The sequence below is a fragment of the Clarias gariepinus genome, chromosome 20 (assembly GCF_024256425.1).
Source record: "Clarias gariepinus isolate MV-2021 ecotype Netherlands chromosome 20, CGAR_prim_01v2, whole genome shotgun sequence".
In the NCBI taxonomy this organism is placed as follows: domain Eukaryota; kingdom Metazoa; phylum Chordata; class Actinopteri; order Siluriformes; family Clariidae; genus Clarias; species Clarias gariepinus.
In genome coordinates, this window is record NC_071119.1 from 10,700,957 (window position 1) to 10,719,097 (window position 18,141).

At 41.5% G+C, this 18,141-nt stretch overlaps 1 protein-coding gene across 3 annotated transcripts; it reads left to right on the forward strand.

Moving 5' to 3' along the window:
- Positions 1-1,510: 1,510 nt before the first annotated feature.
- LOC128508324 (CD209 antigen-like protein A) lies at positions 1,511-16,652 on the forward strand. Of its 3 annotated transcripts, none has more exons than XM_053479601.1 (5): positions 1,511-1,724; positions 11,030-11,185; positions 15,706-15,845; positions 15,963-16,069; positions 16,259-16,652. In XM_053479601.1, exons 1-5 carry the CDS (start codon positions 1,577-1,579, stop codon positions 16,416-16,418), a joined length of 711 nt encoding a protein of 236 aa, XP_053335576.1. In that variant the 5' UTR covers positions 1,511-1,576; the 3' UTR covers positions 16,419-16,652. The 3 variants fall into 3 exon arrangements, with proteins under 3 accessions (XP_053335576.1, XP_053335577.1, XP_053335578.1); XM_053479602.1 differs by having other exon boundaries at positions 15,981-16,069; XM_053479603.1 differs by having other exon boundaries at positions 11,120-11,185.
- Positions 16,653-18,141: the final 1,489 nt, after the last annotated feature.

Consider the following 18,141-nt stretch of genomic DNA (forward strand, 5'->3'; position numbering starts at 1 on the left):
TCCTTAACTGCGCCTCGACATCCTCTGCCATTCCCTCACATCGCCATGTAACAGTGCCACGGGATAATTGGACGTCCTTAACGGCAGCTATGATATCACTTTTATTCTTGAAGTCACCAAATAGTATGTCTGCAGTCTTGACAAAAGCTTCTTTCACAAGTTCGCCATCCTTAAAAGACTTCCTGTGTTTTGCAAGAATGTGACTGACGCGATAAGATGCTATAGATGCAGCATTACCCTTGGTGTTTGGCCTGGTGAAAATGGACTGCTGTGCTGCTAAGTGTCTCTTTAATTCCTGGACTTTTCGGGTGCGTAGAGCTGATTTAGCCGGAAAATCTGCATCGCAGCTTTTGTGCACAGTTTTGAAATGGCGCTCCGGCTAATGTTAATATTTTATGTATTTAAGATCACAGTGAAGAAAGAGATAGGCAGTTTACTTTCACGATTGTCTGGAAAGCAGTCTGTGATCGGGATCGACTGGTTGGGCACCTCGGGTCTAGACAATTTACGTATTTCATCTGGTTTAGTTGAGATATATAATTGGGTATCATCAGCATAACAATGTAAACTAATCCGATGTTTTCTGATATTGTTACCCAAGGGAAGCATGTATATTAAGAAAAAATTTGTGCAACTGGTGCCTTTTGATCATGACCAAAGTTTACTTTTTTGATGATTTGTGCTTGGCTTAATTGGCTTTTCTGTGGGATCAGACCAGACAGTCTGGCCTTTGATCCCTCCAAGCATAGGTGACCCTTGGGTGGCAAATATATTTATATTTAACATTAACATTAAGCATGCGAAAATAATCACCCTCCTTTAAAATAATCACATTTTTTGCAGCCTGAAATGAAGAAAAAGTTTTTGTTTTATCCAGCTGTATTAACTTAGTGTAATTTTTATCATCCAATGAAAGATAACGTAAAGTGTGAGTGCGGCGTGTGAACGCATGCTTGCTCGCATGTGTATGTGTATGCTTGCACACATGCGCGCGTGCATGTGTGATGGGCCAGTATTACCTTACAAAGAAAACCACACTGAGTTTCAGTTTCTTTTTTACCACAATGATAATTGTGTCACTGACAGAAAGCGAGCAACATAGGGGGTATAATCACCATTAGGAGTAAATAACATATATTCTTGTTCCACATATGTATTCTTCTGGAATTTCCTTCGGGATCATTTATCTATCTATAAAACTTGAACTGTAACATGGATGTGTTCACCATTTAGGATTCATAGAAGAGAAGAAATGGTGAAATAACCCTTTTAAAGACCATGATCTTCAGACACAGGACATGAACATTAACAGACTGGGCACAGCCACACATACATCAGAACCTGTTAAGAAAAGTTGGATCTTATTCTTAAACAGTGACCCACTGACGTAAGCATGTACAGAAATAGGCTTCTGAAAGCACTGCATGGTTCTATTGGCTGTGACATAACTTCCTCTCCTGAGAACAGAGACAGACTTTTACCAACGGCACAACTACACAGACAGAGTCACTCTGAGAGTTGCAGCAGAGACTGAACAGACCTGAGCATTACACAGACTGTAGGCTATTCAGGGAAAATGAAACAAATGAATGAAAATGTTTATGCAAACTCAGGAACAGACAATAGATCAGTTGCCTCAAAAGACTCATATGAAGACATTTATGTGAATGAAGCCGTTCCTGAGACTCAGGTGACCAGGTGCCATAAGGAAACTACGACCTCAGGTACACACACTCACATACATGTGCACACATTATACTGTACATTTACTGCTATTGTCTACAAAAGTCACTTTAATAGCTTTTTTTTAAATGTCACCTTGTAAAGAATTATCAATATGTTATACTGTATTCTGGTATTGAATTCAAAGCACCAAGTAGATGTCTGCGTTCTCTCTAGCTGTATAATATTAATTTTCATATACATGAATAGCAAAACATTGAACTGTTGGTGTTGACTGATGTATTACATAATGTATCATAATAAGAATTATATAAATTGCTCAATCACAACACTAGCACCACCACCAGGACACCAAGTGCACCACAGGGAACAGTTCGAGGTTGTTGATCCAGCCTTCAAATTCGCTAAATCTCAATCTGATCAAACATCTTGACGCACCACGCTGCAATCAACAGCACCCATAGGATCTACTGATAACATCCTCATGACAGACACCAAACACAATCCAGAAGTCCCATCTTTTTAAAACAAGCTAAATGGCAGGCGTCAAGTTGCAACTTTTAAAAAAATATTTTTTAAGCCAAAACTAACATCACAAACCTTTTTTTTTTGGACTCGAAAACATTGTTCACTCTTTACTTCTTCTTCTTTGTCTTTTGGCTGTTCCCTTTCAGAGGTCGCCACAGCGAATCATCTGCCTCCATCTAACCCTATTCTCTGCATCCTCTTCTGTCACACCAACTAACTTCATGTCCTCTATCACTGCATCCATAAATCTCCTCTTTGGTCTTTCTCTAGACCTCCTGCCTGGCAGTTCAAACCTTAGCACCCTTCTACCGATATATTCACAATCTCTCCTTTGAACATGTCCAAACCACCTCAATCTGGCCTCTCTAACTTTATCTCCAAAACATCTAACATGGGTTGGATGAACTCATTCTTGATCCTATTCATCCTTGTCACTCCCAAGGTGAACCTCAACATCTTCAGCTCTGCTACCTCCAACTCTGCCTCCTGTCTTTCCTTCAGTGCCACAGTCTCTAAGCCGTAGAGCATCGCTGGTCTTACCACTGTCCTGTACACCTTTTCTTTCATTCTCGCTAATACACTTTTATGGCACAACAGACCTGAAACTTTTCTTCACCCATTTTAACCCTGCCTGTACCCACCTCTTCACCTTCTTTCCACACTCTCCGTTGCTCTGGACCGTTGACCCTAAGTACTTAAAGTTCTGCACCTTCTTTAACTCTGCTCAACACTGTTCCTCTTGGGTTGCTGTCATTCACTCACATGTATTCCATCTTAATGCGGCTAACCTTCATTCCTTTGCTTTCCAGAGCATACCTCCACCTCTGCAAATTTTCTTCCACCTGTTCCCTAACAGCTGTCATACATGTCCTGCACCACTCTTACATACTCCTCTGCCACCCTCATACAACAATTGTTCACTCTTTACAATTGTGCCAAACTCAAGTCTGAAATGGCCTGAAATCAGGAAAATAATCCAAGTGTGAAATTTGCAGTTTGTAGCCTCTTATTACTAAACATCATGAATCTAGAAAATAATGTAATTGTTTTAATTAATTACACTTCTAACAATAATTAAGTGCTACCATCATTCCCTCCTGCCTTACTCGTGATGCTCTTGCCAAGCTCTTTTTGTACACATCTAGGCCTCTTGTAGAGCATTCCTTACCTTTCATCATTCCTGTATGAGCGTTTCTTAGCTTCATTCCAATGATAATTTTAAATATCTGTGCTTATGTTTATGGATAATATTCAGTATAGTAGATGTTGCGGTTCTCTTTGGGAGTGACAAGGATGGATAGGATCAAGAATGAGTCCATTAGATGCAACCCATGTTAGGTGTTTTGGAGAGGCCTGATTGAGGTGGTTTGGACATGTTCAGATAAAAGATTGTTAATATATCAGTAGAAAAATGCTGACCATCTTTGAAAGATGTAGTAACCGATGGCTAAAGCCCATGTCTCAATCGTGCTTTAATTTTTTTAGAACCCTTGTCTTTTTGTTAAAAAGTTCACTTCCCCTTTCCCACATTTCCTTGTTATTTTAAAACTGGGCCTTTTTAACTTTGAGGTTTTTTTAGACAGACATCTGACAGGCATTTTAAACCACAATGCCTTTAATAGAACATACAGCATGAACCACAGTCAGAGGACAGCTGAACAATTGCTTGCTACTGTTCATAAATTTAAAATAAATTTGCTTTATGGGGAGTTATGGGTAGATTAATACCCTGAATATAAAGTTTAATTATTCCATTGAAACAGAACTGAATAGTTATAATGCCCCAGTTCTATAAATGTGTGGTTTTATATAAGAATATGACTATATTTCTAAACCATGACAACACTTTTCCCAGCATTGTACTGTAGCAAAGAGAACCAATTAAGTTACTGAGACCAGACCAACCTTTTTATTTTTTATTTTTATTTTTGTTACATACAGATATGCAACTGGTACAATGGTGCAAGTGAAATGAAATGTGGCAACTCTATAAATTTGGCTTCAAAAATCAGTTAAGACTTATATGCATACAATATACAAAATGAATAATGTAAAAGAAAAGAAATAGGTGACATGGTAAACATATTTAAGAAGCATGCACAAATGTGTGTATATTATGTCTGCGTGCCACTCTCTTTAACAAATTCACCGCGCGACTTTGCTGTGCTTTCGGTCCCCGGACTAAACTTTGCGCTTCGCTTTTATAATGCGGAGAAAGCCAAAGGTCCATTAAATGTTAATTATCACCAGCCGGCCTGGCCTGGCAACCCCACCCCCTTTGCGCATCTGCAGGAGGGGGGCCGTCTGCATAGGGACGTAGTGAGCGAAGAGCGATAACAGATTACGCGCATGCCCATCACAGGTGCATGTCGGAACTGTACATACAGAGAAAAAAAATATACACACACTTTATTAAAGGAAAAATAGCATAATGTACGGTAGAACCTTGGATTACGAGCATAATTAGTTCCGGAAGAGTTCTTGTACATCAAAACACTCCCCCATAAGAAACAATGAAAACTTAGATTATTCATTCCACAACCCAAAATGAAATGAAATATATAAAAAGAATTCATACAAAATATAAAGTAAAAATAAAACAAATTAACCTTTAATCTCAACTTTAAAACCTTTAAAAAATTAAAAAATAAATTCAGACAGATAAGTGTTTGGGCGGCACAGTGGTGTAGTGGTTAGCACTGTCGCCTTGCACCTCTAGGGTCTGGGTTCGATTCCCAGCCAGGCTTGATTCCTGTCTCTGTGTGCATGGAGTTTGCATGTTCTCCCTATGATTGGTGGGTTTCCTTCCACAGTCCAAAGACTTGCAGATTAGGCTAATTGGTATTCCCAAATTGCCTGTAGTGTGTAAGTGTGTATGTGCCCTTCGATGGATTGGCACCCTCTCCAGGGTGTACCCTGCCTTGTGCCCTAAGTCTCCTGGGATAGACTTTAGGCCCCCGTGACCTTGAATGCAGGGTCTGTCTAAATGCAGCATGGTATTGAGTAAGAGATAAGTGTTTGCATTAGTGTGTTTATGTGCACAGGTGCTGTGTGTGTGAAGCTAAAGTAAGACAAGAGGAGGAATGACCCCCCGCCCCCCTCCCCCCCAATTTTACAGAGAAGCCCTACTACGCGTCCTGACTTTTACACACACACTAATGGAAACACTGTTCCCTTTCGAAAGCTACACTTGATGCTGCGCAAAAACGCTATGGGAGCATATTGCTGTGTTGCCCGTTGTGAAGCATGTGTGTATCAAAAACTCCAAATCTTGGCATATATAACCTCAGTCAGGTGACGTCATTTGATGAAGCACACCTGCAGGTTATAAATAGGAGTGAACCTAAAAACATTCTTTAGATCTATTTGTCTTCAGGACCGTATTGTGTTTGCGTGTGATGTGTGCAAGCGAATTTAAAAGTATTAACTCACCGATATGGCTCTCTTTCTCTCTCTCTCTCTCTCTCTCTCTCTCTCTCTTATGTAATAGCCTTATTCATCCCGTGGTTTTCATGCCATCAACCTCGATTTATTTAAATATTGTTGATACGAAGGCGCGGTTATATGATGATGTCCCAGATAGAAGAGACACTTGTGGGCTATCTCTCTCCTGGGATATTATCCTTCCTGAAAAAGCACACACTTCCCACCAAGCTGCGTAGACGGACATTTTGCCTGGTGGGGAAAAGCTTTCGGGCAGCTGATCAGGCTGGTGCTCTACTGCACACCATGGCGGTTTTGCAGGCTTACCAGGCTGACCTGCTAAATGACTTGAGCATTGGCGGGGCTCCTTAATGGCGTTCCTGGAATTATGTCGAGCCACAGACCTGTCTTTTCGTGCAACAAAGCAGACGGCCTGCGCTATCGTCTGTTTTTATGGCTGCGATGGTGCTCAGCGGAGAGTAGCCTGTGGCTAAATCTCACGGGAATCAAGGATAAGGATCGTGCGTTCCTCCTTAATACCCCCATCCCGCCCTCTGGCCTGTTTGGTGACACCGTTAACATCGCCACTAGGTTGGGGAGGTAAAATTATATGAACAAGCCTTCGGGAAATTTCTTCCCCGCAGTGCTCAAGAGTCGGGATTGTTAGCCACCCAGTCCCGACAGGGTCTGACTCTCACGAGGCGTGAAGCACAGAGAGAGAGTGTTATGAGCCGGGCACCCCCTCGTAAGACTGGTGCTACGCTTCGCAACTCGCCTCAAAGAAGTCAGACTTACGTAGAAGTCAAGAAGAAGTCCTGAGGCTTATTCCCCCAGGACTGTGGCTGGCATAGAATTCCTCTCAAGGATGAAGTGTTCTCCCTGGCACCCCCAGGAGGTCAGTGTTCTTGCTCCGCCACCACTGGTGTTTCGGACACTCTCCAAGAAATGTTAGTTTTTCTGTTATTTCCTGCCATGTTTCAGGATGTTGATCACCTGCTGAAATACCATGTCCTAGTACGATTGGACAACACTACGGTAGCCTCGTATATAATCGCCAGAGCGGACTGTGCTCGCACCGCTAGAATAACCTACCAGATTCTGCTTTGGGCACAGGAAGAGTTCCTGTCCCTCAAGGCAATTTACATTCCAGGGCATATGAAGATGGGAGCCCTGGAACCTTTACGCACTATGCCCTCAGGGTGAGGGTATTTGAAAGTGGTGCATGGCAAAACGAAAAAAGTTGTCCTCGGGCTTATGCCCTAGTACCCTCAGAATGTACATAGCCGCTATTTCGACTTGTCATGTTCTGGCTGATGGGGTCTGGTAGACAACCCTTCCAAACCACTAGAGTGCCTGTCTGGCTTCTGACTCTTAAGAGAGTTTTTCTTATAGTTACTTCTTTCAAGAGAACTTAAGATATGCAGGCCTCCCGTCCTGCCTAGACTTTGCCCCTGGGCTAGTCAGAGCTATTCTGCATTCTTACCCAAACTATTTTCAGTCTTGCCCATGCACCCAGTCTTCCTCGAAGCCTCTTTCCTCTGCCTTTACAGCTGCGGAGCAGGAAAGGTTTCACTTACTGTCTTCAGATTGAAGTGCACCGCACTAGCCAGTGGCGTAAGTCAGAGCAGTCTTTTTTATGCCAAACACTGTCATATCGGGTGGGAGATGCTATTGCCCTAGCCTATGAGGCGCGTGGTCACACTTCGCCTCTAGGATACAGCACTCATTCATTCAGGAGGATTGCCTCATATATTGCGCTGGCAAGAGGTGTTCCCCTGCAGCAAGTGTGTATGCGGTAGGTTGGTCCTCTCCACACACATTTGTGAGATTCTATAGTTTGAATGTTCATGCTACTCCAGGCTAATGGGTCCTCGAGTCAACCTCCCAAAGCTAGCTCTAAAACCTCCTTGGCCTTTGTGTGCACACGCTACACAGCCTTGGGGGTCCAGACACTTGCAGTGCAGCGGCATTAGTATTCTCGTTCCCATAGCTTTTTCACGCAGCATCGAGTGTTGCTTTTGAAAGGAAACATCTCAGGTTACTTTGTTGTAATCCTGTTCCCTGAAAAAACGGGAACTAGATGCTGCGTTCAACTGCTTGCGTGACTGGACGTCCTAACCACCTGACCGAGGTTATATATGCCAAGATTTGGCATGTTTGATACACACATGCTTCACACCTGGCAACACAGAAAAATGTTCCCATAGCGTTTTCGCGCAGCATCTTTTTTCCGCATTTTTCAGGGAAAAGGGTTACAGCAAAGTTACCTGAGACATTTTTATGGGGAAAATTCACAAGAAAAATCTCCAATGATACTTAAGTGCGTGAACATACTAACGGAATCACTGCTGTAAAGTGGAAATAAAACAAATTTACCTGCACATTACCTTTAAAAAAAAAATCGCAACAAAGAAGTGCTTCCGTTAGAGTGAGTGTGTGTGTGTGTGTGTGTGTGTGTGTGTGTGTGTGTGTGTGTGTGAGTGAGTGTCAAGGCGAGAGGAGAAAAGAAGGGACACAATGTCTAATGACACACGCTCACGCACACTAACGGAATCAGTGCAGTCTGATAGAGAGAGAGAGAGAAAATGGAACTTTAACCTCTCTAATGATACTTGCTTTTACTTTGCCCATATGTTTATTATAACACGCGTATGTCTGCGCACAAAACCAAAAGCGATGCAGTGTCATCGAGTATCATGCGTGCTGCATGATGCTTGATAACACTAAACCAAGGCACACTCATTTTTTAAGTCAAAATTTATTTAAAATTTTTTTACTCGTCTAGCAGAACGCTTGCAAACCGGGTTACTTACAATCCAAGGTTCCACTGTATATTAGATTAATATAGTATTAATAATATTATTATTATCATAATATTATCATAATATTATCATATACAGTCTTCTTCTTCTTTGTCTTTCGGCTGTTACCTTTCAGGGGTCGCCACAGTGAATCATCTGCGTCCATCTAACCCTATCCTCTGCATCCTCTTCTCTCACACCAACTAACTTCATGTCCTCTCTCACTGCATCTATAAATCTCCTCTTTTTTTTCTTCCACCTGTTCGCTGCTCTCGCTACAAAGCACAATGTCATCTGCTAACATTATAGTCCATAGAGACTCCTGTCTAACCTCATCTGTCATCCTGTCCATCACCAGAGAATACAAAAAGGGGCTTAGAGCTGATCCTTGATGCAGACCCACCTCCACCTTAAACTCTTCTGTCACACCTACAGCACATCTCACCACTGTCTTACAGCTCTCATACATGTCCTGCACCACTCTAACATACTTCTCTGCCACTCCAGACTTCCTCATACAACATCACAGCTCCTGTCGTACGCTTCCTTTAAATCTACAAAGACACAATGCAACTCTATTACCTTGTCTGTACTTCTCCACCAGCATCTTCAAAGCAAATACTGCATCTGATGTACTCTTTCTAGGTATGAAACCATATTGCTGCTCACAAATGCTCACCTCCACCCTTAACCTAGCTTCCACTACTCTTTCCCACAGCTTCTTTGTATGGCTCATTAGCTTTATGCCTCTGTAATTGCCACAGCTCTGCACATCTCCCTTGTTCTTAAAAGTCTTTTACATTTACATTTCAATTAATCTTAGTTATTTAGGTAGTTAATAATATAAGCCTGTTCAGATATCTAGCAAATATCATGGCCAGGCTAAAATGTGATAACTAACTTCGCATACATAACTGATTAGCATACAGGCATATTTTCACCTACATTATTAATTTATGACAATTACTGACATCATTGACACCAAGGCTTGGGAACCCTGATGTGTTTTACTTTACCTACAATAAAGTTCATAATCTAAGCTATGGTGACTTGTTTCTGTTAGTAAATGTAATATCAAATAATTACTTTTGAAACTTAAATACAGTAAATATCAGTTACTTTAAGAGTTTTATTCCTGTAATATTCCAAAAGGTAACTACTTTTCAGCTGGTACTTGGTAAGATACTACTTTTACTGAAGTATTACTTGCTAATAATTTATACAAGACTGTTAATGAGTCAGCATAAAGGTAAGGACAGGAAATGTTCAGTTCAGCTGCAGGGGCGGTTTAAAGCATGTTAAAGATAACATACAGCATCATTGACATAAAAAATAGTGGTCAGCACATTTTTCAAAATTCTTCTGAGGATACTGTCAGGGTCCACTACCATCATGCCACATATACGACATACCACCTGTACACTCACCATAGAATCTTTTTCATGCCATGTTCTGGATCAGCAGACTAGACTGTTGACTATGGCAAGCCAAAAATATTAGACATTTGCCTGCATTGTAATTGGGTCGTTTATTATTGTGGCTTTAATATGTTCATTTCTTTATAGTTTTAGAACTCATTGTACTCATGTAAAATAGCATGTTGAATTACATGAACTGAACAAAAACGTGTTATATCCCAGGTAGTGCAAGGTACTATTTGCTGATCAGAATGCAGCACTTCTAACTTAACTGGCTAAATAAATGGTGTGACATGCTAAAATCCCATCGCCGCCGTAATCGTTATTCGAAGCAAAGCCGGTGCGCTCTTTCATTCAAATGCAAGAGCAATAGTTTTTCTTTTCCTTACAATTGGCAATCCATTGCTCTTCCTGTAATATCCCTGTAAAGACCTGGATTTTTTTTTAACCTGAATTTTAATACCTGAATTTTGTCATCCTGGATTTTTTAACTGAATTATGGCAGCCAGAATTTGTGTGGTTGAAAAATAATGAAGATGAAATTCAACACTTGTAAATATTGTTAGCAGCAATTTAAAAATGTTCAATATTTTAATATTCAAATGTTTTGTATCAATAATGAATTTTAAATGCTCGAGTTACATTTTCATTTGAAATATGCAACCACAATAAATTGCAGTGGCAAAAATTTCAAGCATTAGAAATGCTGTGAGGATTGTTCGAATTCAGATAAAATTGCAATGCAGAAACATTTTATTGCAACAAGTTTTTTTTTAGTTTATGTAATTGAATATGTTTATTTTGCTTTGGAGAATTTTCATAATAAATGCATTATCTATTTAAGCAAGTTTTCTCAAAGACTTTACCAAGCCCAATTTAGAGCATGTTATATTTGCTACAGTATATACAGAGCCATATGCAGGATATATTTTTTTTAGAAAAAAAAGTAACTATGCAGTGTTTTCCTGGAAAGTGGCAATAAATAAATAAATCGGGAAAGGAAAAAAAGGCTTAAACGTGCAATAAGCTCAAAATAAGCCTGTGATGAGTGGATCTTTAAAATTTATTTGTCAGATGTTTTGAAGAAATTAAGAAATTTTGTGGACAATTATTCCACATGTTAAGTTGCATTATAAGTTTTAAAGGCATACCTGAAGTAATTAATTTTCCTCCTAGGCTGTTACAGACTGAAAGCGGTGTGTGTGGTGCTGCTGTTTGTTCTTTTGCTGACTGCCATCACAGTGCTGTCATTCAAATTCATTACAGAACGACACCTAAACAAACAATTACAGCAAAAGACAGATGAACTCCAGAAAACGTTGGATGCTTTAGGTGAGCAAATATTGTAAGCTGGGACAAAAGTGCATGAATCCATTAATATCAGAGCATTGATTTTGTAAAATAATAAAGAATAAAATTTTACAGTCTTAATTAATTGACAATGAGGGGTGTTCAACTCAATCCAGGACTTTTGATTATGCAGAATAATAAAGCACAGTTATGAAAGTTAAAGCTCCCTTTATATAACACCCTGTTTATTAAGGAATAAATGAAGAATAAATGGCTTAAAGGAGCGAGGACAAAAAGAAAGGGAAGGAATGTTGTGCACGTGCAAGTCTGGTGGGCAGTGCCCTACAGGCATGCGGGCACAGGCTGGTGAGTGGTGGACAGCGGGCAGAGTGGCAGCGTGGACAGCTGCTCCTGCGTAGTTCACTTGCACTGCCTCTCCTCTCGGGGGAGCTCTCTCTGAGGGCGCGGCCTCAGATTGGAGTCCTCTCTGACATCTGGTGGCTGGGCGGCTTTCCTCGGCCGGGAACAGGAGCCATGACGTGATCCTCCTTGTGGCCTTTTCCTCCTCGGTGGCAGGGTCATGATATCCGGCTCCATAGAGAGCTGAAGAGCCGCGGGAGCTCCGGCAGTGAGCTTGCGGCTGTCCTTGCTGCGGAGAACAAAGGCGTACTTGCCTCTTTGAATTCCCTGGGGCTTGTTTCATTGCCCCACTTGCTTGCCGCTCTTCCGTGTTGTAGCTTGCGTGTGGCACTTTCCGCTCCAGAAAGTCCAGTATCCCAACAGACCCTGAGCTACACTCCACGCAGTGTTTTTTAGCGTGGAGAGAAGCGGGGGGGGCAATCCAGTGTCTTCTTGTGCCAGTCCCAAGTCTGGATAAATGCAGAGGGTTGTGTCAGGAAGGGCATCCGACGTAAAACATTTGCCAAATCAATAATGCGAATCACGAATATAAATCCCATACCGGATCGGTTGTGGCCCGGGTTAACAACGACCGGCACTGGTGTTGTTGACCTACAGGGTGCTGGTGGAAATTGGGCTACTGTTGGTCGAAGAAGGAGAGGAGGAAGGCGTGTTCGAAAGCAGAGAGGGAAGAGGAAAGGCAAGAGTTTAGGAGTGATGGTAGGGACTTTGAATGTTGGGACCATGACAGGGAAGGGAAGAGAGTTAGTTGATATGATGCAGAGAAGGAAGGTGGATATACTGTGTGTCCAGGAGACCAGGTGGAAAGGTAGCAAGGCTAGAAGCTTAGGATCAGGGTTCAAATTGTTTTACCATGGTGTGGATAGGAAAAGAAATAGAGTAGGAGTTATTCTGAAAGAGGAGTTTGTAAGGAATGTTCTAGAGGTGAAGAGAGTATCAGATAGGGTGATGAGTCTGAAGCTGGAAATTGAAGGGATAATGTTCAATGTTGTTAGTGGCTATGCCCCACAGGTAGGATGTGAGTTAAAAGAGAAGGAGAAATTCTGGAGTGATTTAGATGAAGTGATGCAGAGCATCCCCAGAGGTGAAAGAGTGGTGATTGGTGCAGACTTCAATGGACAAGTTGGGGAAGGGAACAAAGGTGATGAAAATGTGATGGGCAGGTATTGTCTTCAGGACAGAAATGCAGAAGGACAGATGGTGGTGGACTTTGCAAAGAGGATGGAAATGGCAGAAGTAAATACTTTCTTCCAGAAGAGGCAGGAACATAGGGTGACATATAAGAGTGGAGGCAGAAGCACTCAGGTCGACTACATCTTGTGTCGACGTTGTAACCTGAAAGAGATCAGTGACTGCAAAGTGTTGGTAGGGGAGAGTGTAGCCAGACAACACAGAATGGTGGTGTGTAAAATAACCCTGGTGGTGAGGAAGGCGAAGAGGACAAAGGCAAAGCAGAGGACAAAAAGGAGGAAGCTGAGAAAGGAAGAATGTTGTGAAGTCTTTAGGGAGGAGATGAGACAGGCTATGGGTGGTCAGGAGGGGCTTTCAGTTGACTGGACAACTACAGCCAATGTGATCAGGGAGACAGGTAGGAGGCTACTTGGTGTATCATCAGGTAAGGGGAAAGTGGACAAGGAGACTTGGTGGTGGAATGAGGAAGTCCAGGAGTGTATACAGGGAAAGAGGCGAGCTAAGAAGAAGTGGGACACTGAGAGGACTGAAGAGAGTAGACAGGAGTACAGGGAGATGCAGAGGAAGGTGTAGGTAAAGGTGGCAAAGGCCAAACAAAGAGCATATGAGGACTTGTATGCTAGGCTAGACAGTAGGGAGGGAGAGGTGGATCTGTACAGGTTGGTAAGGCAGAGAGATAGAGATGGGAATGATGTGCAGCAGGTTAGAGTGATTAAAGATAGAGATGGAATGTACTGACAGATGCCAGGAGGGTGATGGGAAGATGGAAGGAGTACTTTAAGGAGTTGATGAATGAGGAAAATGGAAGAGAACAAAGAGTAGAAGAGGTGACTGTTGTGGAACAGGAAGTAGCAAATATTAGTAGAAGTGAGGTGAGAAGGGCGTTGAAGAGGATGAAGAGTGGAAAGGCTGTTGGTCCTGATGACATACCTGTGGAGGTATGGAAGTGCTTAGGAGAGGTGGCAGTAGAGTTTCTGACAAGTTTGTTTAACAAGATCTTGGAGAGTGAGAGGATTCCAGAGGAATGGAGGAGAAGTGTATTGGTGCCAATTTTTAAGAACAAGGGAGATGTGCAAAGCTGTGGCAGTTATAGAGGTATAAAGCTAATGAGCCAGACAATGAAGCTGTGGGAAAGAGTAGTGGAAGCTAGGTTAAGGGGAGAGGTGTGCATCTGTGAGCAGCAATATGGTTTTATGCCTAGAAAGAGTACATCAGATGCAGTATTTGCTTTGAGGATGCTGGCAGGGAGAAGTACAGAGAAGGTAACAGGGAGTTGCATTGTGTCTTTTTAGATTTAGAGAAAGCGCATGACAGGGTGCCGAGAGAGGATCTGTGGTATTGTATGAGAAGGTCTGGAGTGGCAGAGAAGTATGTTAGAGTGGTGCAGGACATGTATGAGAGCTGTAAGACAGTGGTAAGATGTGCTGTAGGTGTGACAGAAGAGTTCAAGGTGGAGGTGGGTCTGCATCAAGGATCGGCTCTAAGCCCCTTTTTGTTTGCTCTGGTAATGGACAGGATGACAGCTGAGGTAAGACAGGAGTCCCCATGGACTATGATGTTTGCAGATGACATTGTGCTTTGTAGCGAGAGCAGGGAACAGGTGGAGGAAAATTTGGAGAGGTGGAGGTATGCTCTGGAAAGCAGAGGAATGAAGGTTAGCCGCAGCAAGACGGAATACATGTGTGTAAATGAGAGGGACCCAGGAGGATCGGTGAGGCTACAGGGAGCAGAGGTAAAGAAGGTGCATGATTTTAAGTACTTAGGGTCAACGGTCCAGAGCAACGGAGAGTGTTCAAAGGAGGTGAAGAGGCGGGTACAGGAAGGTTGAAATGGGTGGAGAAAAGTGTCAGGTGTGTTGTGCGATAAAAGAGTATCAGCGAGAATGAAAGAAAAGGTGTACAGGACAGTGGTGAGACCAGCGATGCTCTACGGCTTAGAGACAGTGGCGCTAAAGAAAAGACAGGAGGCAGAGTTGGAGGTAGCAGAGCGGAAGATGTTGAGGTTCTCTTTGAGAGTGACAAGGATGGATAGGATCAAGAATGAGTTTATCAGAGGGACAACCCACATTAGATGTTTGTGAGATAAAGTCAGAGAGGCCAGATTGAGGTGGTTTGGCCATGTCCAGAGGAGAGATTGTGAGTATATCGGTAGAAGGATGCTGAGGTTGGAACTGCCAGGCAGGAGGTCTAGAGGAAGACCAAAGAGGAGATTTATGGATGCGGTGAGAGAGGACATGAAGTTAGTTGGTGTGAGAGAAGAGGATGCAGAGGATAGGGTTAGATGGAGGCATATGATTCTCTGTGGCGACCCCTGAAAGGGAACAGCCGAAAGACAAAGAAGAAGAAGAAGAAGAAGAGAAGCCCGGGATCATTGGCATAGATGGCTCACCAGCCGTGCCTGAGCGAGGAGTGAGCTAGGAACGATATTAGATTTGGGTGCATGCCCATCACAGGCGCATGCCGTGACAGATAGCATCAAGGTGGAAGATTTTCTCAGTAGACCCAAGTCATGATTAGACTTCCTGAAATGCTGGGCTCCCAGGAACTCCTTTAATGGCTCAAACATGTGGAAATGGTTTGGAGCGTAGTCAGGACTGTACTAGGGATGTGGCAATAACTGCAAATGTAATGTGCAAATGCTGTTGGTATATAATGGTGTGCATAAAGACTGAAGCATCTCTTATGTAAGTTGCTCACAAGTTATCCATTGATTTTTAATGATCAGTTGTTCCGTTTGCTAACTGTTCTTGGCAATGACTGCAGTAGGTTGCAAGCCACTTCATTCACGGGTGTACAGCTTAAAGTCTAATCGCAGTAATGTGCTTGGGGTCTTCTATAAATGTCAGTTTTTATGCTTTCATTTCAAAGAAATTTTGAATGCTTATCGGAATACACTAATTACTTGATGTAAATTTGTTAAATGTTATATCACATGTCATACTGTGTGATCAGATATGCAGGACAAGCTGAGATGGAAAAACCTAAGCTCCAGTCTTTATTACTTCTCTGAGATGAAGAACTGGGATGAGAGCAGACAGGACTGTAGGGAGAGAGGAGCAGACCTGGTGATCATAAACAGCAAAGAGAAACAGGTGTGTGTATGTGTGTGTGTGTGTGTGTGTGTGTGTGTGTGTGTGTGTGTGTGTGTGTGTGTGTGTGTTTGAAAGAGGAAGAGTTCATGTTCTCTTATTCGACTATCAAATTGACAGGAGTTCATTGTTGAACAGCTGAAAGGAAGTCGGACTTGGATTGGTCTGAGTGACAGAGACAAAGAGGGAGAGTGGAAATGGGTGGACGGTACACCACTGACCTCTGGGTAAGACCACATGTGTAGATCAACAATCATTTATTTCTTGTACATTTAAGCCTGTATAAGATGAATAAAGCTCGAAAAATGTTATGTCCTGTTAAATTATCTTATTTGTCTTAGATAACACAGACTAAGATCATTGAGTTAAAGTTGTGGAACTGACGGGAATACCTAATCAGATTATCTCAATTTTAGGAACTGGGGTCCAGGTCAACCAGATAATTTCAATGAAGAGGACTGTGCTGAGATTGGCTTTCCAGATAAACAGGACTTGAATGACAGACCATGCTCTCATAAACAAGGCTGGATCTGTGAGAAGCGTGTTGAATCTAATAGCAGTGAAGTAAAATACTAAAAACATTTACAAATAAGTCAAGCTAAATATATTCATCTTTTGTAATGAATTCTAACCATGTCTTCAAGAAAGAACTTTTACTGCGCACAGTAACATTATTACAGTACTGCTTCTGCTAGTAAACTGGGATAATATTAATGTCACCCTTTCTCCCTAACTTCCAAAAAGTCACATGACCACAGCAACCTAATGTGAAACATCTTACTGCTTGAGATGTTTGACAGGTTACAGTGCTGTAAAAAGTATTTGCTTTCTTTTTTATGTATAAATTACAAATACAAAATGCATTTTTTTTTTATTATTATTTATCAATTATTAAGGGAAAAAAGCCTACCTTGCTCTTATTGAAAGGGTCATTTAAATCTTCCACATCCAGGCCTTATTACTCCCAGACCTGTTTAAGCAGAGAAATAGAACCTGTCTGACAAAGTGAAACAAGCTAAAAAATCTCAAAAAGCAGCACATCTTGCTGCAATCAGAAGAAATTTAATAACAGATGAAAAACAAAGTAGTTGACATGTATCATGCATGGTTACCAAGCCATTTCTAAGGCTTTGGGACTCCAGAAAACCACAGTTACACAAAGTCATTATCCACAAATGAAAAAAACTTGGTACAGTGGTGAACCTTTACACAATTGGCTGCCTTATCAAAATTACTCCAACAGCACAACGACAACTCATAAAAGAACACATCTAAACAACATCCAAAGAACTGCAAGCCTCACTTGCTCAGTTAAGGTCAGTATTCATGATTCAACAATAAGAAAGAGACAGGGCAAAAATGGCACCAACACAGTGTTTCAGAGAAAGAACGTTATACCACCAGTCAAACATGGTGATGATAGTGTGATGGTCTGGAGCTTTTCAGCTCTTTAGGACCTGGATGACTTGCCACAATTAAATGAAACCATAAATTCTGTGCTTTATCAGAAAATCCTGAAGGAGAATGTCTGGTCATCAGTTCATGACCTCAAGCGCACTTGGGTACTGTATACAACAGTAAAAAAAATAAAAATAAAAAATTGTTTTGAAGAAGCCTGATCAAAGGCTTAAGCTCGATTGAGATCCGATGACCAGTTATCACAAACATTTAATTGCTGTTGTTGTCACCAGGCACAACTAGTTATTAGGTTTAGGGGTATTTTTTTTTCTATGCCAGGTAGGTTTGTACAGCTTTTTTACCTTTAATAAATGAAATCATCATTTAAAAATCCATTTTGCATTTACTCAGATTATCTTTGTGTAACACAAAAATTTGTTTGATGATCTTAATTATTTAAGTGTGACAGATATGCAAAAAAAAAAAAAGAATTCAGGAAGAATACTTTTTCACTCTTGCTTGTAGTGTGAAATTATTCTTGTTTGTGTCTACTAGTGTTTATTACTTTCATTACTGTCAATTACCTTTAACCTTTAAAGACATAGTGGTGTGATGTATTTTGAAGTTAATTATTTTCCAATGATATCCTCTTTTTTAATATATTTTTAAACCTTAGAAGTTTCCAGCTTAAACAGAAAAGGACTCTGTTCAGAGCTGGATGTAATGTTGTGAAGGTCAGCCACACAAGCTCCTGTTATCATATGTGTTATCATCAGCTGTGCTAAGAACTTTAGAATATTAAATATTGTATGCAGAATACAGAACATTAATAATCACTGGTCTGTGATTATTACCTTTTACAACTCAACTACTCCACCAGCTGTGCTATTCCCATGTCTTT

Excerpts from the sequence above, each read along its gene's own strand:
- LOC128508324 (XM_053479601.1), top strand. The coding sequence starts at position 1,577 with ATGAAACAAATGAATGAAAATGTTTATGCAAACTCAGGAACAGACAAT. Across the intron at positions 1,725-11,029 it reads TAAGGAAACTACGACCTCAG|GCTGTTACAGACTGAAAGCG; the intron begins GTACACACACTC and ends TTTTCCTCCTAG. Across the intron at positions 15,846-15,962 it reads TAAACAGCAAAGAGAAACAG|GAGTTCATTGTTGAACAGCT; the intron begins GTGTGTGTATGT and ends TCAAATTGACAG.